At 46.8% G+C, this 17,470-nt stretch overlaps 1 protein-coding gene across 1 annotated transcript in view; it reads left to right on the top strand.

Annotated features, from left to right (window-relative positions):
* Positions 1–17,470, top strand: part of PPFIBP2 (PTPRF interacting protein, binding protein 2 (liprin beta 2)) — a 179,234-nt gene that overhangs the window by 151,590 nt on the left and 10,174 nt on the right. Inside the window, exons 21-27 of the mRNA XM_015411715.1 lie at positions 329–457; positions 2,281–2,431; positions 4,663–4,774; positions 8,165–8,253; positions 10,454–10,576; positions 12,795–12,920; positions 17,112–17,300. Of these exons, the coding sequence (XP_015267201.1) occupies positions 329–457; positions 2,281–2,431; positions 4,663–4,774; positions 8,165–8,253; positions 10,454–10,576; positions 12,795–12,920; positions 17,112–17,300 (919 nt within the window). The remainder of the gene's footprint in view (positions 1–328; positions 458–2,280; positions 2,432–4,662; positions 4,775–8,164; positions 8,254–10,453; positions 10,577–12,794; positions 12,921–17,111; positions 17,301–17,470) is intronic.

The raw sequence follows: 17,470 nt of genomic DNA, 5'->3' as shown, positions 1-17,470 counted from the left end.
TGGAAAATTGTTAGTCTTTTGGTGGGTTCTGTTGCTACAGGAGAAAAATCTTGTTCTGTTGGCTAACCCACCATTAACATGCCAGTCGGGTTGAAAGGTAACTGGGGAAACTGGTTTTACTTTGTCTGGCTAGGGACTCTCTTTTTTAGACTAGCCTCTGAACACTAGCAGAGTGCAAATTAAACATTTCTCTTGCAAAGTCTCTTGTGAGAGGAGGGATCCATTCACAGTATGCATATGGAGATTGAGATCTTGTGTTAGAAATGATATTGCTTGCATTTTAATGCCTGGCAGAGTTATTTTTAATATTTTTAATCCCTCCCAAAAGAATACGCAGGACCCAGTCTGGCAATTTCCCAGGAGATGATCTGGGCTTGGTTGAGTTTCGGAGAGGTGGCCTCCGCGCAACAGCTGGACCTAGATTGTCTCGGTCAAAGGAAACCAAGGGACAGAAGAAGTAAATGCTGACTGCTTACTATTAAATATTTCAGAAGGGAGTGTTTTGTTATCATCTGTGTTGACTGGTGTCCAGTGAAATTCGCTACTTACCTTGCAACTCTGTAGAGAGGTTTCCTAACAAACATTTCCTCTTTCTTCCATTAGAGAAATATTGGTAAAGTTCTTATCATCATTGGGGGGGGCGGGGGCGGGGGGGGAGCCAGTAAAGCAATTGGTTTCAGAACTTTGAAACAGATGCAGGCTATCTGTTGTAGGGACACTAGGTGGCAGCACCATCCAGGGCAGGGGCAGGTTTTGACACCTCTGCCCTCCACACAGTATCCCTGACGGCAGTCTGTTTACTTAGTGGAGACCATTACGAGCTGAGCTTTTGTAGCTCTTGCCTCTGACTATGCTTTCTCACCTTGGGTTCTGTTCCTTGGCCGTGCTAAATTGGCAGAGAAGGTCAGAACTGATGAAGTTTCTGGGTAACTTTAGGACGTACACACTGCCCTCTCTGTTTCCCCAGTTCTAATATTCCACTTCATTAATGATCCACGATCTAATAACGTCCAGGTTAGATGGCTGTAATGTGTCCCACGTGGGGCTGCCTCTGAAAGTGGTCCAGAAATTTCAGCTGGTCCAAAATGCAGCAACCAGGCTATCGTCCCGCACAGGATACAGGGATCGTATCACATGGGTGCTGAAAGATCACCGCTGGCTAGCCACTTGTTTCCAGGCACAATACAAAACGCCAGTTGTTCCCTTGAATGCCCTAAATGCCTTGGTTACCCCCGCATCCCATAGTATCCAGTCTGCCAGTTAAGGTCAGCCTCGTGAGCCCTGCTCTCAGTGCCCCCCCCCCAATCTTCTGAGGTGAGGTGGGTGACAACCAGAGACAGGGCATTCTCAGCAGTGGCATCTTATCTTGTTTACGGCGTGCCCTTCCCCTTGAAGCTCACCTTAATCCCTGTGCGGCTGTTTTTTAGGTGCCAGGCTTTTAATTAAGGAGTTGGTCCTCCTGTGACACCATTTCATAGAGTGCTTTTAATCTGAAGACAGCTATTATAAGATGCTCTCTACTTTTATGCTCTGCCTGGGTTGCTAACTCCTGCCAACCTAGCAGTTCGAAAGCAAGAAATTGCAAGTAGATAAATAGGTGCCACTTCGGTGGGAAGGTAACAGCGTTCCGTGCACCTTGGTGTTTAGTCACGCCGGCCACGTGACCACGGAAAACGTCTTCAGACAGCGCTGGCTCTTCGGCTTTGAAACGGAGATGAGCACCGCAACCCTAGAGCCGGACTCGACTGGCTTTCGAGCAAGGGGAACCTTTACCTTTACCTGGGTTGCTAAATTTTTGGATTTTAACTTTTAACGTCTTCTGTTTCTGTTATATTCTGTTCCGCAAGCGGCCTCTGCCAGGTTCCCTGGAGAGGTGCCAGAACTTTCTTTCTAAATAAATAAATGATAGCTTATTAATATTTAATATTACACAAGAGAGCAAGCGGATACTGCAAGCCTCGTGTGCATAAGAGGCAAGGGAGCCAATGCATCTCTGTGTCCTGACAGGTGACCGTGCGATTGGCTGAGCTGTGCCAGGGGGTGGAGGGCTTCTCTCTCACAAGCTCAACCTCTTGGTGCCCAAAGCTCAATAACCAGGCTCTGCGTCCCTTCTCCTTCGGGCCAGGACAACTGCAGAGGCCTGGGAGATCCTCAGACTCTCTTTTCCCCACCCCCCAATGACTGCAGGATTGTTGTGAAAAAAAGGTCTGGCCGTAAGTGCCGTGGAATCTAATGATAACTATACGATGTGAATCTCACGCTCTTCTTTATCCTTCCTAGTGATCATAATGCCCCCTTTGCCCAGTGGGGCAATGAACGAGTTTGTAACTGGCTTGAGGACTTGGGTCTTGGTCAGTATGTAATTTTTGCACGCCAGTGGATAACATCCGGCCACACGCTTTTAACAGCAACACCACAGGATATGGAAAAGGTAAGAAGACTGCGCATGTGGGTATTAACATGTATGCTCTAATTTGAAGTAGGGTTTGTTTTTTAAATAGCAATTGTAAGGTACTGTATTTTTTAAAAGGTACAAAATAAATCCCTTAGTTATCGCTGGCCACCAGGTGCCTGCTTTGATGATAACTGAGCGCTGCGATGAGCGGCACTTTTGCACGATGCTGGCGGCGGTGGCGATTTCAGCGCGGCGACTCAAGGCGATGCCCGGAACGTGGTCTCTGTTCCGAGGGAGATGAATCCCATCCTCGTCGCCAGTGAAAAGTACGCAGACGGAGAGTGGTTTCAGCAAAGCGTACTTTATTCACTCAGGAACAAGATGACGTTGGCCGGCTCGCAGGCCGGCTTATATTCCCCGTGAAACCACCGCCCAAAACACCCCCCCACTTCCCAATAGGTTATTTACAGTGGCCAAGAGTTCCATAGGCTCTCGGCCGGGAGCCTAGCCCACTGATTGGCGTGGGCTAGGATCCGCATCATCCATTCTCTCTTTGTGCGAAGCTCAACGTTTGGGCTTGACCGCATGGAGCCCAAGCTGGCCACGCGGTCTGAACTGGATATATTACAATAACAGAACGTATTATTTGCTTAGAAGCCACTGACAGCAGTTCTGGCAGGATTCTAAGGGAAGGAAATTCCAAAAATGAAGAGAAAAATCACCTCAGAGGATTGGGGAGAGGGCAGTCTGTGTCATCCTTCCCACCCCCCCACTCCAGTGCCTGCATCACTCACTGCTGCTGGGAAGAGCCGGAAGTTGTGGCATCTCCATCTGCCTGTGTAAAGAAAAGCATCCCCCACCCCACAAGTCATCTGGTGCTACCCGGGCTTGGTTGCTAGGTAGCACTGTTTAGAGGCAGAGCTGCTTTCCTCACAGCTGTCAGAGAAACTGTTGAAGAGCATCAGTTGTCGCAAGAGAACTGTGGAGAGGGTGTTGGATATCATTGTGTGTGTGCGTCCCTGCCTTCATAAGTCATCACCGCCTTTTAAGAAATGTGACGTTATTTTACGTAAAGTTTTTGATTATTGTGAGCTGCCGTGGAGTGCAGTTAGTAGGCACTTCCGAAAATTAATAGGAAGGAAGGAAGTGCTTCTGAGCCAGTGTTCTCTCTAAGCTGTGGAGTCTTGTGAGCAAAAATTCTGCTTTGTGAGCTTCTGGCATGAAAGTTGTGAGCGAGCAATTTGTCTACTGCATAAATTAGTTTGGTCTGGAGCAATCCATCCTGAGCTAAGACAAAAATGTGTGAGCTGGACGCTAAAAAACTGTGAGCTGGCTCACACTAAATCAGCTTAGAGGAAACACTGTTTCTGACCCCTGTCTTTAACACACGGGGCGGGGGGGGGGGGGGGTGAGAGACTCTTTATATTTGATTCAGCTTGGCCTCAAGCAACAGAACGAAGCTTGAGTCCTGTGGCACCTTTGAGTCCAACAAATTTTAATTCTGGGCATAAGCTTTCGTGTGCATGCACACTTCAGTGCACACTTCAGTGTGCTTGCACACAAAGCTTATACCCAGAATTAAAATTTGTTGGACTCAAAGGTGCCACTGGACTCAGCCTTCATTCTTTATATTTGAAACCCTGTTGAGACCATTTTTGGGATATTGGTGGAAAGCCAGCAAAGGTGATCTGTCCCCAAGGATGTGTACCCCCACATTTTGCTGGTTACAAAATGTTTTCACACTTTAGTGTCAGAAGATGTCTCAGCTTGAAATCCAGGGGTGTACATATGACAGATGCTAATGCTCCTCTTGGCTTATTGGACCACAGTTCTTCCAGCAGCTCACCTTATGAGAGCCAGAGTGTTGTAGTGGTTCAAGTGTCAGACTAGAGTCTGGGGAATCTAGGTTTGAATCCCCACTCGGGCCATGGACGGTTGTTGGGTGACCTTAGGCCGGTCACACACTCTGAGCCTAAACTACCTCATAGGATTGTTGTGAGGAGAGAATGGAGGAGAAGGGAATGATGTAAGCTGCTTTGGGTCTCGGTCTCCATTGGGGTGAAAAACAGGCTATAAAGAAAGCCAAATAGAAATAGAATTGTGCTTCCCTGAGGTTTAGGGGTTCATCCCAATTTTCAGAAACTCCCAATAGCAAATACAGCAGCTAGTTCAAATAACAGTTTCTTTGGGGAAATTAATCTCTAAAAGATATGGGTTCTTTATTTGTACAATCTCCTTTTTCATGATCATTTACTGTCCTTTCATAGGAGCTCGGCATAAAGCAGCCTCTGCACAGGAAGAAATTGGTTTTGGCTGTTAAAGCTATAAACACCAAACAAGATGATAAATCTGCACAGCTGGATCATCTCTGGGTGACACGTACGTGCTAAGAATGAAATGAAGCTCATAGATACGGACAGTCTTTCTTGCTCACTTTACATTTTGTGGAAGCTTATTTAGTTTTAGCAGGGGAAGGGGTTGAGGCAATAGGGGAGTCACTGAAATGGAGTGGGGGCATTTGGATGTCCTGATTCCAAGTTAGTTTGGTTTCCCTTTTTGCCAATAGGTTGCTGTCCTGGAGTAGATTCAAGTTTAGTAGCATTGCTTAGATTTAGCCAGGGGTCATTTCATAGGAAAAGAGGTGCAGGAGCTCATTAGCATAACTCATTAGCATAACTTATTTGCCTATGCCACACCCCCTGACATCACCGGAGGTGTGTCAGAAGGCAACACCCACTGCTCAGGCTCCACTGGACTGTTTTGGATTGCTAGCTATTGGGGGTGGGGGTGGGGGTGAGGGAGGAACATGCAGATCTGTCCACACAGAGGAGGGAGAGCTTGTACCTGAATAAAACTTTGTCTTAAAGGTCCCACTGGACCGTTTTGGACCGGGGGGAGGGGGCTCTGCAACTTACCTGGTTGCTTCTTGCTCTGACTAAAGGCTGCTGGGAGCAGGGGGTGGGGCTTGCTGCATGTGCCCGCCCCCTGGGCGTCTTACTGCCGGAGCTCCGCTCCTGTGCGTTCCTGCAGGAAATGACCCCTGGATTTAGCACTTTTGAAAGTATTGAAAAGCTGAAAGCTGTTTCTTGACTTCTTTAAAAGACAGCTAACAGCAAAAGACCTAACCTGAAAATAATGGAACAAAGCTTGAGTCCAGTGGCACCTTTAAGACCAATAAGGTTTAATTCTGAGTATAAGCTTTCATGTGTACATACCCAGAATAAAACTTTGTTAGTTTTAACGGTGCCACTGGACTCAGGCTTTGTTCTGTTGCTTCAGACCAACATGGCTACTCACGTGACTCTGAAAATTATGGCTGAGGGTAGCTGAGCATGTGGGGAGGCAAAAAGGCACGAAGGAGGTGTAAAAGGTGGCAACCAACAATAAAACTTTCTTCAAATACATTAGAAACAGGAAACCAGCCAGGGAGGCAGTGGGGCCCTTGGACGACCAAGGGGTAAAAGGAGTATTGAAGGATGATAGGGAAATGGCTGAGAAGCTAAATGCATTTTTTGCCTCCGTCTTCACTGTGGAAGATGAGAAGTGCTTGCCCACTCCAGAACCACTGATTTCAGGAGGGGTGTTGGAAGACCTGAGTCAGATTGAGGTGATGAGAGAGGAGGTCCTAAAACTGATAGACAACTTAAAAACTGAAAAATCACCAGGCCCAGATGGCATACATCCGAGAGTTCTGAAAGAACTCAAATGTGAACTTGTAGATCTCCTGACAAAGATATGTAATCTTTCCTTAAAATCTGCCTCCATTCCTGAGGATTGGAAGGTAGCTAATGTCACTCCCATCTTTAAAAAGGGTTCCAGAGGAGATCCGGGAAATTACAGGCCAGTCAGTCTGACGTCGATACCGGGTAAATTGGTGGAAACCATTATTAAGGAAAGAATTAGTAGGCACATAGATGAACAAAACCTATTGAGGCAGACTCAGCACGGTTTCTGTAAGGGAAGATCTTGTCTCACTAACCTGTTAGTGTTCTTTGAGGGGGTGAACAAACATGTGGACAAGGGGGATCCAATAGATATTATTTACCTTGACTTCCAGAAAGCTTTTGATAAAGTTCCTCATCAAAGGCTCCTAAGTAAGCTCAAAAATCATGGGATAGAAGGACAAGTCCTTTTATGGATCAAAAACTGGCTAGTTCATAGAAAACAGAGAGTGAGTGTAGGTGGGCAATTTTCTCAGTGGAGGGTGGTAAGCAGTGGGGTACCGCAGGGATCAGTACTTGGTCCACTGCTTTTTAACTTGTTCATTAATGATTTGGAGATGGGAGTAAGCAGTGAAGTGGCTAAATTTGCGGATGATACAAAGTTGTTCAGGGTGGTGAAAACCAGTGAGGATTGTGAGGCACTCCAAGGGGATCTGTCAAGGATGGGCGAGTGGGCGTCAACATGGCAAATGGGGTTCAATGTGGCCAAGTGCAAGGTGATGCACATTGGAGCCAAAAATCCTAAATATAAATACACATTGATGGGGTCTGAACTGGCAGAGACTGAGCAAGAGAGAGATCTTGGAGTTGTAGTGGATAACTCACTGAAAATGTCGAGACAGTGTGTGACTGCAATAAAGAAGGCCAATGCTATGCTGGGGATTATTAGGAAGGGTATTGAAAACAGATCAGCCAATATAATAATGCCCCTATATAAATCAATGGTGAGACCTCATTTGGAATACTGTGTGCAGTTCTGGGCACCACACCTTAAAAAGGATATTATAGCTTTGGAAAAAGTGCAGAAAAGGGCAACTCGAATGATAAAAGGGTTGGAACACTTTCCCTATGAGGAAAGGTTAAAGCGCTTAGGGCTCTTTAGCTTGGAGAAAAGACGACTGAGGGGTGACATGATCGAGGTTTATAAGATTATGCATGGGAAAGAGCAGGTAGAGAAAGAGGTACTTTTCTCCCTTTCTCACAATACAAGAACTCGTGGGCACTCCATGAAACTGCAGAGCGGTCGGGTTAGAACGGATAAAAGGAAGTACTTCTTCACCCAAAGAGTGATTAACACATGGAATTCACTGCCACAGGAAGTGGTGGGTGCTACAAGCATGGACGGCTTCAAAAGGGAATTAGATAAGCATATGGAGCAGAGGTCCATCAGTGGCTATTAGCCACAAGGTATAGCTAGGGGCTCTGGGGCAAGTGATGCTCTGTCTTCTTGGTGCTTGGGGGGGGTCAACAGTGGGAGGGCTTCTAATGTCCTGGCCCCACTGCTGGACCTCCTGATGGCACTGGTATTTCTGGCCACTGTGTGACACAGAGTGTTGGACTGGATGGGCCTTTGGCCTGATCCAACATTGGCGTCTCTTATGTTCTTATGTTCTTATTTATAAGCTTGTATATAAAATACAAGGAGCTGCGGTGGCTCAAGTGGTTAAGACGCTGAACTGCAGGCTGTGGAAGGTCAGTAGTTCAGCAGTTCGAGACCCGAGTGTGCCGCATGACGGAGTGAGCTCCCGTCTCTAGTTCCAGCTCCTGCCAACCTAGCAGTTCGAAAGCAAGACATTGCAAGCAGATAAATAGGTACCACTTCAGTGGGAAGGTAACAGCGTTCCGTGCGCCTTGGCGTTTAGTCATGCCGGCCACATGAACCCGGAAAACGTCTTCGGACAGTGCTGGCTCTTCGGCTTTGAAACGGAGATGAGCACCGCAACCCTAGAGTCGGATTCGACTGGCTTTCGAGCAAGGGAACCTTTACCTTTTATATAAAATACAAAAATCCGTATATCTCTGTTTATTGTTGGTACTTATTTTGCAGGGTGGCTGGATGACATAGGTCTACCTCAGTACAAAGACCAGTTTCACGAATCCAGAGTAGACGGCAGAATGCTGCAATATCTGACAGTGGTAAGATAGTTTGACTTGTGATTATATGTTTCGTATTTGCACAGCCTCTCTTTCACGCTGAGAGCAGTCGAAGGGTATAAACCTTCCCCGCACAGGAACTTTTTAGCCTCATAATTTGTTTTTATGTACACTTTTGTCTTTTACATTTGTATTCCAAGTTTGCTCTTTTGTAACTTTCCCAAACCAAATAAAAACACAGCAAAAGTAACTGTTCTTTTGGTGGCCCTAGAAAAAACTTGTGGGTTTGTTTTACTCCTCAAGGAACCTTCGGAGGGGAAGAAGCAGTCTGTTCATACAATTTTAAGCCATATAATTCCATAGTAAAGACAACTGAAGAGAACAGAGAATGGGGAAAGGTGGAAGCCAGGAAGTCAGTATCAGCAGCAGCCAGCGTTGGGCTGCATGGGAGTGGGAAGCCACAGAGGAGAATGAGACCGTCTGTTCCCATTGCACCGTTTATTTATTTATTTAATATCCCGCCCTCCCCACAAGCGGGCTCAATGCGGCTCACAAATCACATAAAACATAATTAATAGACAATAGATCAAGTTCAGGCAATATATGAATAATTTTGTTGTTGTTCAGTCGCACAGTCGAGTCCGACTTCGCGACCCCATGGACCAGCTCCCGCCAGGCCCTCCTGTCTTCCGCCGTCCTCTGAAGTTGGCTCAACTTCATGTTCGTTGCATCGATGACACTGTCTAACCATCTCATCCTTTGCCGTCCCCGTCTTCTTTGGCCTTCAATCTTTCCCAGCGACAAAATTCAAAAGTTTAGTACCAAAAAACCAGAGTGAAAAGTTGCCTCGGTAGCAACTCTCAGGTGGAGCCTTCTGAATGGTGTTGTTGGATATCAGTCCACTAACCACAAGGCCAGGGCTATCAGCAGGGGACGCCAGGAACGGAAATGTGGATGCTTGCTGCCTCAACTAAAAGCCCGGCAAAACAGCTCTGTTTTACAGGCCCTGTGGAATTGTAACAAATCCTGCAGGGCCCTGATTTCAATTGGGAGCTTGTTCTACCAGGATGGGGCCAGGGCTGAAAAGGCCCTGGCCCTAGTTGAGGCTAGCCAGACGTCCTTTGGGCCAGGGACAATCAGAAGATGTTGATCAGTTGAGCGCAAAGCTCTGCAGGGCACACATGGGGAGGGACGGTCCCGGAAATATGCATGTCCATGGCCACATAGGGCTGTAAAAACCAGCGCTAGAACCTTGAACTGGATCCGGTACTCTTTAGGCAGCCAGTGCAGTTGGCGGAGGACCCGGCTGAACGTGCACCCGGACAGGCGTCACCGTCAGCACACATCCCGCCACATTCTGTGCCAGCAGATCTTGTCTTGCAGGTCACTCCTTCCATTTCAGCTATCTGAGACCTGCCCTGGACCCGGTGGGTGGATTGGCATGAGACAGAGTGGGCAGGATGCAGACCGTGATCCTACCCTGTTGGCGGTGACACAGCCCTAAGAGATTTGCCTGTTCTCCTTTCTTCCTGCGTGTGCTGTTCCCACTCTGGGTCACGCCTACCCCAACTGTGCCGTTACCCTGAACAGGAGTAAAAGTCCAGGGGAGGAGTGATTTGCCCCCTAGAGACAGGCTGTGTTGCTGTGCACAGGATGCATCCCGTGAACTCTTTTTCATGAGAAAGTGACCGTTAAGAAGACGCAAGTGGGAAGGATCAGTGATTGTGGAGAAGGGATCTTTGGATCCTGATGGGAGGAGTGGCCCCACTCCAGTTTACTGGAAACAGCTGTGCAAGTTCTGGCCATCACTGGTGCTGAGCCCCACCGCCGCCTCGTCTGCCCAGGAGGCAGAGCAGCTACTGCTCCTTCCCTGCTCACTGGCCCAGGGAGCCTTTAAACTTTATGTTGCCAGCTGCATAGGGGCCCAGTACGGCTTCTCAGACTGTTCTGCCTCGGATATGCCGTGCTTCCCTCCCCCACACACACATAGAGGTTCCATTTAGCTGAAAAGGGTGATTGGCTAACCTGCATGAATTTCTCTAAACCCCGTTAAGGCTACCTTGGCATTAGATTTTTCTGATCATAATTCTCCTTCAGTCCCTCCGACAGAAGAAAATTGTGGGTTTTTTTTCCAGATTTCCATTTTTTTTATAAAGATATCTCGTAAGGTCCAGTCTGCCCTACAGAGCTGCAGAGTAGACTGTCTTTGACAACGGTTATGCTGTGCTGGTTTATTTTGCAGAATGACCTCCTGTTCCTCAAGGTCACCAGCCAGCTGCATCATCTCAGTATAAAGTGTGCCATTCATGTGCTGCATGTGAATAGTTTCAACCCTCACTGTCTGCGGAGGAGGCCAGCAGATGAGGTGAGAAAAAACAAACCGCCCATCCATTCCGTGACCGCTAATTGCCTAGAAGCAGTGCCTGCTTATCTCAGATGGCAGAAAGCAATAGAGAAGACTATTAAAGCTCCGTCTGCCTTTACTTTCTGGGATAAAGGGGTGGGGGGTGCCAGCTGTCTTGTCCCTTCTTCGCCCCCTCTGCTTCTCTTTGCTCATGTTCAGACCAGTGTGTGCAGGGAGCAGCTTGTGAAATCAAGAATAAGCCATCTTTGTAGATGTTTGCCCATGAGCAGATCTACCAGCAGATTGGAGCCCCTACCCTGCCAGATGGATCTGCCCATGAAGAGTACGATTCAGGTCTCTAGAACTGAAATAAAACAGGAGTCCAGGGGCACTGTAAAGACCAATAGAATTTATTCCAACATCAGCTTTCAGGAATGAGAGCTCAGTTCCTCAGACATGTGAATTGTTCCTCTGTTAGGCAAAAGTATTTGTGCTTAAAGCTGCAGAGGCTGGAGCCCGGGAAGGGTGGGGTTTGTAGAGGGGAGGGGAGGGAGCTCAGCAGGTATAATACCATAGAGTCCAACAGGGGTCATTTCGTAGAAAAAGAGGTGCAGGAGCTCATTATCATAACTCATTAGCATAACCTATTTGTATGTGCCACCCCCCCTGACATCACCGGAAGTGTGTCAGAAGGCAACACCCACCGTTCAGGCTCCACTGGACTGTTTTGGATTGCTAACTATATGGGGGGGGAACGTGCAGATCTGTCCTCGCAGAGGAGGGAGAGCTTGTACCTGAATAAAACTTGGTCTTAAAGGTGCCACTGGACTGTTATGGACCGGGGGGCGGGGGGGCTCTGCAACTTACCTGGCTGCTTCTTGCTCTGACTGAGGGCTGCTGGGAGCAGGGGGTGGGGCTTGTTGCATGTGCCCGCCCCCTGGGCTCTTTACTGCCGGAGCTCCGCTCCTGTGCGCTCCTGCAGGAAATGACTCCTGGAGTCCAACCACCAGAGCTGCCGTTTTCTCCAGGGGAACTGACCTCTGTCCTCTGGAGATCAGTTGTAACACCAGGAGAGCTCCAGACCCCACCTGGAAGTTGAAGCAACCCGAGCTGCAGTGTCAGGAAAGTCTAGCAACAAAATAAATATACACTGCAAAAACCTTACAACAAACTAATGTGTTCTATTTATAATCATCATTTAGTAAAGTGCAGAGTGTATCATTATTTCATCCTAGTCAGGTATAAATATTCATTACATTCAATAAGCAATAACATTCAGTACCTACAGAATGATAACTACCAGACCATTTTGCATCAGTGTTTTAAACGTCAAGCCCCAGCGGGAGTTTCCAGAACTAAAAGCCCTTGCTTCTCCTTGCATGAAGTCTTCCAAAAAGGGGGACCGCTTTCTTAATAGTTGTATGGATGCTTTTTCTTGTCGGTCCTACGAAAGACACATTATGCAGCTAACATTCATGGACGGAGTACTCCTGTCATTCTCAAAGATGCAGCTTTTAAGAAAGCTGTCCCCCTTTTTGGAAGACTCCATGCAAGGAGAGGCGGGCTTTTCGTTCTGGAAACTCCCGCTGGGGCTTGACGTTTAAAACACTGATGCAAAATGGTCTGGTCGTTATCAATCTGTATGTACTGAATGTTATTGCTTATTGAATGTAATGAATATTTATACCTGACTAGGATGAAATAATGATACACTCTGCACTTTACTAAATGATGATTATAAATAGAACACATTAGTTTGTTATAAGGTTTTTGCAGTGTGTATTCATTTGTTGCTAGACCCAGCTGGAAGTTGGCAATCTGGTGATGAGGACCAGTCCCCACTGTTAATAGATGGGTTGAGATGGATACTTCAGAGTTGTCCTCAGCCACCCTGAATGAACTGATTATTCTTTGGATTGGCTATTGTTTTAAAGTAGCCTCTTCTCATTTCTCTGTTGTCTGCAGAGCTGCTTCTGCCTAGTAGCACTTCATGCGTCTGAGGGGCTTTGACTAAGAAAAGGGGGTGCTGGAATAACTGTTGAGAGAAGTAGATTCTCTTTTGTAGTAAAATGAATGTGGACTTTCGAATTGCGTCGTTCTAAGTGCAAAACGTGATTTGAGTGGTTGATTTACACATGAATGAATTTAAGAGCAAGAAGACATATAGAAATAGTAACTGAGCTAGTCAGGCATCAATGTCATTCGCATGTTTCATTTCTATGTATCTTTTCCATACTAGAATAACATTTCACCATCTGAAGTAGTTCAGTGGTCCAATCACAGAGTGATGGAGTGGCTCAGATCAGTAGATCTGGCAGAATATGCACCCAACCTTCGAGGGAGTGGAGTTCATGGTGGCCTCATTGTAAGAAACTCTTTCTTGAAATGTGCTTTTCTTTTTGCTAATATAAAAATTCAAATGCATCTTCTGAAGTATATTGCAGAACTGCACACCCTGCTTTCTGTGAGCTGAAGAAAAGGAAACTGTATTTCATATGATAGGAAGTGTGTTCATTGATCAGCTTTCAACTCCCTTATGAAAAATAAATTTGACAATGTATAAATTAAATTTTATAAATGGCCATGCTTAAAGTCTGTGGCATTTTAAGATATGGGTATGTGAAACTGAAATTAGAGAGCGGAAATTACTTTCAAATCAGTTATTGATAAAGCGTCAGCACGTACTGAAGTGAATGCATGCAATACCAGGAAGTTGGTTGGAAGAAACAAATTTCTTTCAAGCTGCAATATCCCTTCCAAAATTGCAAATGTCAGATTGCTTAGACTGAAGATGAACAATTGTTTACAATTTATTAAAGGGAGGATATTTTTGATTCTTAGTTTTATCTTTGTTAAATAAGCAGAAAGTATTCTTTGCCAAGTTAATTTCTAAGAGTTGGCTCACAGCCTCATCAGTCATGTAAACTGCACATGCTCCAATTCTGAAGTTATTTTTTAAGTATTCTACCAATTAAACTCCTGCCAACCTAGCAGTTCGAAAGCAAGAAATTGCAAGAAGATAAATAGGTACCACTTCGGTGGGAAGGTAACAGCGTTCCGTGCGCCTTGGTTTTTAGTCATGCTGGCCACATGACCATGGAAACATCTTCGGACAGCGCTGGCTCTTCGGCTTTGAAACGGAGATGAGCACCGCAATCCTAGAGTCGGATTCGACTGGCTTTCGAGCAAGGGAACCTTTACCTTTACCTTTTTACCAATTAAACTGGATTTCCCAAGGTGTGGAATGTGGTGCAGAGCAAAATGTTAAACAAATAAGTAACAAGGGAACTCTGTTTATCCCTCTGCTATGGATGCGGAGATGAGTGTGTGCTCAGATGCATGCCGTCAGCTGCACAGGACATTGCATTTATTCCTTTGCCATGGACAGTTCTGCCTGTGCAAAGGGGTGCACACATGAATCTGCTTCCTTCCTGAGCAGGCATTTGCAGACAGAGGAGCTACTTTTCTAGGGACATCCCGTCCTTCATTCCTGGTCATTCATTCCTAAAACTCATCTCTTTCTTGCTGCCTTTGACAGCAAAGATTGAAAAGTTATGCTAATCTTTTTAGTTTATTGAGAACCATAAATCTCAGCGGGTGTATGGATATATACAGCTGCTTGTATCAAATCAAGCCGTTGGCTGCTTCCACACAGGTTTTTTCTCTCACATGGAATGCAGCAGGCCCTCACTTCTGTTGTCGTTGAGCTTCCACACAGCATCAGACTCATTCCAAGCACAACCCATGAGGCTCCTGTGGCTTTCTCCCTTTAATCAAGTCAAAGGAGGAAATGCAAGGTAGCTGTGGATAGAGTGTCCCCATGGGTGGCAGATTTAAGTTTTTCATGTGTGTGTCAACTCAAGTGGCAAGAGGGGAGTGTCAGGTCGTGGCTGGGGGACGTGACACGATGGGGGGACAAGAAAAGCAGCAGACAGCACATGGACCTCCAATGCCAGTGTGGTGCAGTGGCTAGAGCAGGAGGCTGCAAAGCAGGGGTCGTTTCGTAGAAAAAGAGCTAGGGGGACTCATTAGCATAACTCATTAGCATATGCCACACCCCCTGACATCAGGGGCCCAGCGGTGGACCTGCAAGGCCAGCGGGAGTGCGAGGAAGCCCCGCCAAGGCCCTCCCTGGTCCCAGGCAGGCAGGGGTGGGGAGAGGCGGGGAGGAAGCAACTTACCCTCCCTCTTCTCCTGCCTCCTCCTGGATGAATGAGGGCTGGAAGCGGGGCGGCTGGAAGCAGGGGGCGGGGCTTCGTCATGTGCCCCGCCCCCCTGCACCTCACCCGGGGGAACTGCGATCACCAGCGATCCCCCCCGAAATTACCTCTGACTTACCCTCCCTCTTCTCCTGCCTCCTCCTGGATGAATGAGGGCTGGAAGCGGGGCGGCTGGAAGCAGGGGGCGGGGCTTCGTCATGTGCCCCGCCCCCCTGCACCTCACCCGGGGGAACTGCGATCCCCCGCGATCCCCCCCGAAATGACCTCTGCTGCAAAGCATGGCTCTAGAAACAGAGCCACGTACGATTATTTAGAAACAAAACAAATGAAATCGCCTTTCCCCATATATACCCCAGAGAGCACTAGGGTTGGGGTCACAACATTGATTAATTATTCCAGGCCCCAAGGATGCCAGGCTCGCTGTTACTAGGGCCAGGGCCTTTTCAGTGGCGGCTCCTCTCTGGTGGAATGAGTTCCAAGAGGAGATCAGGGCCCTGCAGGACCTTGTACAGTTACGCAGGGGCTGCAAAACGGAGCTCTTCCACCAGACTTTCAGCTAGGAGCCGCCCACCACTACCACCAACTGTTATTACTATTAACATCTGTAGTAATGGCCCTGGATGGAGATTGAGCCACAGTGCGGCGGGATGCCGGAATACCGCTGAATCGGGATTTTAGTATTGCACCTTATAGTACGCCACCTTTAATTTACTGAATGAACGATCAATATTGCAAGCACTTTAATTGTTAACTGCTTACTGTATGATTGTTTTAATTTGTTTTTAATCATTTTATGTGGAGTTGGCACATGGTGCTGATAAATTTGTGAGCCGCCCTGAGCCCATTTGCGGGGAGGGCGGGATATAAATAAAAATAAATACATAAATAAATAAAAGCCTGGCAGAACACCTTTGCCTTAGAGGCCCTGCGGGCCTGTAAAGCAGCAGTACTTTTCCAGCACTACTGAGCTCCTTTAACTGGAGATTCCAGAGGCTGAACCTGGGACCTTCTACAGGCAAAGAACACGCTCTACCAGTGAGCCAGAGCCGCTCTCCACTTTTACTGAAGCCAGAATGGGGGTGTGGGGGTGTCTGTATCAAGAGAATGAGAGAGAGAGAGAGGTGCATCCATTCAGGTACATCCCTTGGTTATTCTTTCCTCCCCTTATTGTTTTCTGCCGCCATGAAAATTCAGTGGCAAGAAGCTTTTTTCTTGGTTTCTTGTTTTAAAGTGCCATGAACACTGGTGGTACTATATAAATATTAATATCCTATGGAATTGTAATGCGTATTATGCATGCATGGTTATATCCACAAGCATTGGGAATACATTAATCCACAGTTTCCAGTAGTGCTGCTCCCAAGAATTTCTATTGAAAATTACGGATTAATTATTTGCTAATAGAGCTGACCAATTCCCAATCCTTTGCTGATATAGCTGGGAATTGAAAACAAATCAGCCAGTATCTTAATGCCCCTGTATAAATCGATGGTGCAACCTCATTTGGAATACTTTGTACAGTTCTGGTCATCGCACCTCAAAAAAGATATTACAGCATTGGGAAAAGTGCAGAAAAGGGCAACTAGAATGATAAAAGGGTTGGAACACTTTCCCTATGAAGAAAGGTTAAAGCACTTGGGACTCTTTAGCTTGGAGAAACGACGGCTGAGGGGTGACACAATCGAGGTTTATAAGATTATGCATGGGATAGAGCAGGTAGAGAAAGAGTTACTTTTCTCCCTTTCTCACAATACAAGAACTCGTGGGCACTCAATGAAATTAATGAGCAGTAGGTTTAAAACAGATAAAAGGAAGTACTTCTTCGCCCAAAGGGTAATTAACATGTGGAATTCAGTGCCACAGGAAGTGGTGGCAGCTACAAGCATAGACAGCTTCAAGCGGGGATTAGATAAACATATGGGGCAGAGGTCCATCAGTGCCTGTTAGCTGCAAGGAATAGATGGAACACTGTGTCTGGGGCAGTGACGCTCTGCATTCTTGGTGCTTGGGGGGCCAGAGTGGGAGGGCTTCTAGAGTTTTGGCCCCACTGGTAGACCTCCTGATGGCCCCTGGGTTTTGGGCACTGTGTGACACAGAGTGTTGGACTGGATGGGCCATTAGCCTGATCCAACATAGCTTCTTTTATGTTCTTATGACCACTGGAAATTATTATAATGGCTAAAGCTTGTAAGGAGTTGTTTCCTGCCTGCAGTACTGTGAAGTATTATGGACACTGTGTAGAAATATTAAAACCCACAAGTAACGTAACAGTTCCTTTTGCGTGCTTTAACGGCCATGTATAAAGTAGAGTGCATCTGGCTCTGTTTCCCCTCCAGATCCTTGAACCTCGTTTCAATGGTGACACTCTGGCAATGCTTCTCAACATTCCTTCTCAAAAGACTCTGCTAAGGCGCCACCTAACCACTAACTTCAGTGCGCTCATTGGACCAGAGGCACAGCAAGAGAAGCAGGAAATAACGGAATCTACTGCTTACACACCTCTGACTACCACTGCTAAAGTCCGGGTAGGCTATATGGGAATTCTGTTGACTTCCTGGCTATGGTTTAAAAGACCAATCTTGGAAGGAGCTGGGGTTTTCTTCCTTGTCAAAAATGGGTAAATGGTAGAACATTAAAAGCCTGCAGGTTGGATCCAGACTACGTTTTCTGCTAACCGAGAGGGAGATGTTGTTTT

The sequence above is a fragment of the Gekko japonicus genome, unplaced genomic scaffold, assembly GCF_001447785.1.
Source record: "Gekko japonicus isolate JY-2015 unplaced genomic scaffold, Gekko_japonicus_V1.1 scaffold156, whole genome shotgun sequence".
Lineage (NCBI taxonomy): Eukaryota > Metazoa > Chordata > Lepidosauria > Squamata > Gekkonidae > Gekko > Gekko japonicus.
This window is presented reverse-complemented; position numbering and strand designations above follow the sequence as displayed.